The following is a 4,238-nucleotide window of genomic DNA, read 5'->3' as shown; positions in this document are numbered from 1 at the left end:
GCTAATTTGTGGACAAATGTCCCTTAGCAACTTGAACCTTGGCTAGGTGCTTTTGGCAGCAATTAATAAGCTTCTGGCATAATTCCAGCCAGATATTTGACCACTCTTGGGTAAATTTGGTGATTTCCTGACACAGACTGGGCTTATAAGTGTAGACTTCAGAAGGCCATTTCAGAAGTGTAATGTTAGCCCATAAAATCCATTTAAAAAAAACAGTTTGGGATCATTCTCCTGTTGGAAAACCTGTGTCCAAGTTTCAACCTTCTACCTGTTGATTTAAGGTGAAGACCTAACCATGATGCTACCACCACCAAGCTTGACTGGTACACTACTCTTAAGTTTAAAAGGCTCACCTTTACACCTCCAAACACACCTTTTGTCATTGTGGCCACATTTCTTAATCTTTGTCTCATCTGACTATAAAACATTTCTCCAGAAGGTATTTGGCTTGTCCATGTGGGCAGCTGCGTATTTCAGTTGAGCTTGAAGGTGTCAATTTTGAGGCAGGGGCTTTTTACTTGATCAGCATCCTCTCAAGACAGTAGTACTGGTGTTCCAGTAATTTCCAGTTTATGGAAGACCTGGATCCAATCTAATGAGTGCTGTAAAACAATTCCTTTAATGCTGGCAAAGACAAACTACTAGTTGTAATCAGTCATGATCACTTTGGAGTCTTAGCATTAACAAGTTAAAGGACAGTGCAGAGCCTTCAGCACCACTTTAGGATTATGTATGTATAGATTTGAGCCTGTCAGTACAGTTTTGACTCTGTGTAGATTAGAGAAAATCAGGTATGCTGTACAATCATTCAATCCCTGGAAAAAGAACAATGCAAAGGAATCATTAAGTTATCATGACTATATGCAGACTTCTGACCGCAACTGCTCGTCTTTCAGTTAAAGGCTTGTATATGACATTACTGCTAACCCCACTGAAGAACACGATCAAGCTTTCTATTAAAAAAAATGTCTGGTTTAAGAATAAAGACAAGCCAGCACGAGTGGTGTTGTGATGTGCCTTTTAATTCCACAGATATATTTTGGCTTGATCAGATTTAACAGCACTGGTAATCAGACAACAGATGTGAACATGCATGGCTGGATGGTGGGTGCTGGAAGCTGAGCGTTAGCCAGGAGGCCACCCCATACTGCGGCCACCGAGAACGTGGATGTGGATGTGGTACACCGACTGGCCTCCGTCCGGCCCATCGTTGATGATAATCCTGTAGCCTTTGGAAAGGCCGGCATCTTGAGCACACTTCTTTGCAACAATCAGCATGTGGCCCAACAACTAAGAGATAAACAGCAAGAATGAGTTGAAAATACACCCTGCATTAAAGTATTAAAAAGACAAATAGTTCCCCCTAGTGGTCACTGATAGAAATATGCCAGGGAAATGATTGTGTGAGATTGTTTATAGTTTATTTCACAAGCAAAAGTCATTACAATGATACTTACCGCAGCATCGTCATCCTCGGCTTGAGAGAGCTGAACAATTGGCTTTTTTGGGACGACTAGGATGTGAGTGGGAGCCTGAGGTGAGACATCAGGGAAGGCTACACACTGAGAGCCAAAGCAAGAAATTAGAAAACATAATTAGACTGTGCACAATCAAAATGGGAAATAACTGAAAGTTAGCTGAAAACAAAAAATAAAAATATAATTAAAAAATGATAATAACTCAGGTCTTAATAGTACTTAGATAGTTTTACGTGTTTATGCACACCCCAGTATTTGGAGTTAAACACATTAAGGCTGCTTGCTTATCTCAAAGTCATAGTCATGAATATTTGGTCAATACTGAAAATTTTAAACACACATTTTGGAAAAACAGATTTATTAAACTTTAAAAAAAAAACAGGAATAAAATTGTCCTTTTTAGGCCAATTTCCATCAACTCTAATTGTAATTTCAGCTCTAAATGAGATGATCATGAGTCACTCTCATTTTCTTCCCCACAGCAGATAACCTGCCTCCACCCTATTCCAAGCATCCTCCTCTGTCACACCAACCCTCTGCATGTTCTTCTTTATTAAATCTCATTTCTGTACCTCCTCATCACTCCCAATGAAGAATCTCATCTGCACCTCTAGCTCTACTTCCTGCCTTTTTGTCAGTGCCACTGTCTACGAACACTACATCACAGCAGGCCTCACTGTCATCTTGTAAACCTTCCCTTTCAATCTTGCTGCTATCTTTCTGTCACAAATATCTGAAACACATCAAAGAAAGCAGAATGGGGCACAACAACAAATGTCGACTTCGACAAAATTGCAACTAAAATTCAACTAGTGGCACAGCCCAAGCCTTAATGTGACACAATGTTTACATGTTTTTGTTGCATTTAAGGCGTACAAAAATGTGGAATCTGTAAACATGACAGATATAAATTATCTGGAGTCATCAACTATAGCTCATTCCACTGGGAATACAAAGCAGTTCCAAAACTTAGAAATAAAAATAAATATTGCTTTTTTTTTTTTTTTTAACGCTTTGATTCCCCATTTCACTAATGTCTGCTGCAAATCACTTGATGTTGCTTTATTGTAGGAACCTCACCTTTTAATTTTCCTTGTCTTGCTCTAGCCTACAGCGGCTACATGTTTAACGAGTCCGCAAACAGCACTGGAGTGAACCTTGTCACTTCTTGGTGCAAAGCCAACTATCTGTAACTTCAGACGCTGTGTTGCAGCAAATATGGCTATTTTATAAACTTGCAGATTCTTCTGATGCATTACATGATTTCTGCAAGCTCTGCTGCAGCATTTTTAAATGCAAGTAGGCACAAAAACAGCGTTTCTGCAACGCTGAGTTAGCATTAGCTGAACGCCTCCTGCAGGCAGTTGCGGAGCCACGATGAGAAACATTCAGACTTTAAACGTCCTCGTGAATCAAAGTGATGACCGCATACCTGATCGTCTTCATAGATTAGGTTGGCAGGAATCTCTTTGCGTACAATTTTTCCAAATATCGTATCTCCGCCCGGCTTGGCGGTCTGCGCTTTCGCCGTTTCATCAGCCATGTTGACGCAGATGAGCCACGGCTCCCCCACGCAGCTTCCAGTGTCACTAAAATCAGAGCCGATCTATGATAAGAGCCACTCCAATTCCTGTTAATGCCACTGTACAGGCTGCAGTTCAGACAGAGGGGCAGCAGAGGGCGCACGTCCCTCCGTGGATAAGCGTGGACGAAGCTAAATGGTGAAAGTAATTATTTACACCTACTTCCTGATTTAAAAACTTACTAAGTTATTTATTTTTCGCAAACACGGTTTCGATTATACACCCGACTTTAAATAAAACGAGACTCGTGTCCTTTATTCTTTAGTACAATGAAAAACATCGTTGTGCAAGTGAAATGTTAATAAATGCTAGCTTTTACGAGTGCACAAATCCATAGACGTTAGAGGAGCAGTTACACCACACCAAAAAACAATACAAAACATGTGTATAATAAGAAACGTTAGAAGTTTTCTCTAGCTGCTAGCTTCACTCCCCTATTCAAGACGGCAGTAGCCATAAAAGTGACTCATGGTGCCGTCCAGAAAGTTCTTTTTACTCCAACAGAACCCTGTAAAATATCCAAGAAATGGATTATATACACCACAACATTTACACTTTTGTGTCCGAAGGGAGCTCTCAGCACAAAACACAGCTCACCAGTGCCCCCCATAAAATGGGAAATCTACAGAGAGGCCGTTCTCAATCGAATTAGTAGCTCAGTGAAACTACTCCGAGCCCTCATTGGCTACAATCACAGCTTCATTTCCAGCGTCGGCTCTGATTGGGCTCTGACATATGTGACGTCTCCCTACATCGGAAGTGAACACAAGAAGGCAACATGGGCACTCGTTTGAAGGTTAGTATGGGATATTATCGTCTTTTTAAATACCTTTATTGCAACATTGCTTGCATGTTACTTGAAATTGCAGGTGACTGGTAGCATCATTCACAGCTGTTATAAAAGCTGCCTGTTTGTGAATACAGGTTCTGGGCGTTTTTAAAACGCTACACAGGACCAGGATGGCTGTGTTCAAAGATGATGACCGAGCACTGACAGGTGAGTCTGTGTATGCAGTATCTTGGACTGATAATTGATGCTTATCAAACAGGAGATGAGTGAACACATGCTCAGCATTCATCAAATGGGTCATTCCTAATGTTCGGTGTCATATGAGCCCCATGAGCGTGTCTTATATTATTAACCCCTCTCTACCATTAAATTGTTTTTATATATATA

General features: G+C 40.7%; 2 protein-coding genes across 2 annotated transcripts in view; one reads left to right on the top strand and one right to left on the bottom strand.

Annotated features, from left to right (window-relative positions):
* Positions 1-1,001: 1,001 nt before the first annotated feature.
* Positions 1,002-3,083, bottom strand: hint1 (histidine triad nucleotide binding protein 1). Its single transcript, XM_005727321.1, has 3 exons — positions 2,911-3,083; positions 1,458-1,562; positions 1,002-1,290 (listed from the first exon to the last, which is right to left on the bottom strand). The coding sequence occupies exons 1-3, from the start codon at positions 3,019-3,021 to the stop codon at positions 1,126-1,128; spliced, it is 381 nt and encodes a 126-aa protein (XP_005727378.1). The 5' UTR covers positions 3,022-3,083; the 3' UTR covers positions 1,002-1,125.
* A 640-nt stretch (positions 3,084-3,723) lies between these two features.
* Positions 3,724-4,238, top strand: part of lyrm7 (LYR motif containing 7) — a 2,326-nt gene continuing 1,811 nt past the window's right edge. Inside the window, exons 1-2 of the mRNA XM_005727317.2 lie at positions 3,724-3,857; positions 3,986-4,073. Coding sequence (XP_005727374.1) covers positions 3,840-3,857; positions 3,986-4,073 — 106 coding nt within the window. The 5' untranslated portion in view covers positions 3,724-3,839. The remainder of the gene's footprint in view (positions 3,858-3,985; positions 4,074-4,238) is intronic.

This window comes from Pundamilia nyererei, unplaced genomic scaffold (genome assembly GCF_000239375.1).
Source record: "Pundamilia nyererei isolate P.nyererei 1_Seehausen unplaced genomic scaffold, PunNye1.0 scaffold00024, whole genome shotgun sequence".
In the NCBI taxonomy this organism is placed as follows: Eukaryota; Metazoa; Chordata; class Actinopteri; order Cichliformes; family Cichlidae; genus Pundamilia; species Pundamilia nyererei.
This window is presented reverse-complemented; position numbering and strand designations above follow the sequence as displayed.

What these genes read in the sequence shown, in the direction of transcription:
- hint1 (XM_005727321.1), bottom strand. Translation starts at nt 3,021, where the DNA reads ATGGCTGATGAAACGGCGAAAGCGCAGACCGCCAAGCCGGGCGGAGAT. An exon ending in TAATCTATGAAGACGATCAG is followed by an intron (nt 1,563 to 2,910) that starts GTATGCGGTCAT and finishes TTTGGCTCTCAG; the next exon opens with TGTGTAGCCTTCCCTGATGT. An exon ending in CCGAGGATGACGATGCTGCG is followed by an intron (nt 1,291 to 1,457) that starts GTAAGTATCATT and finishes TTTATCTCTTAG; the next exon opens with TTGTTGGGCCACATGCTGAT.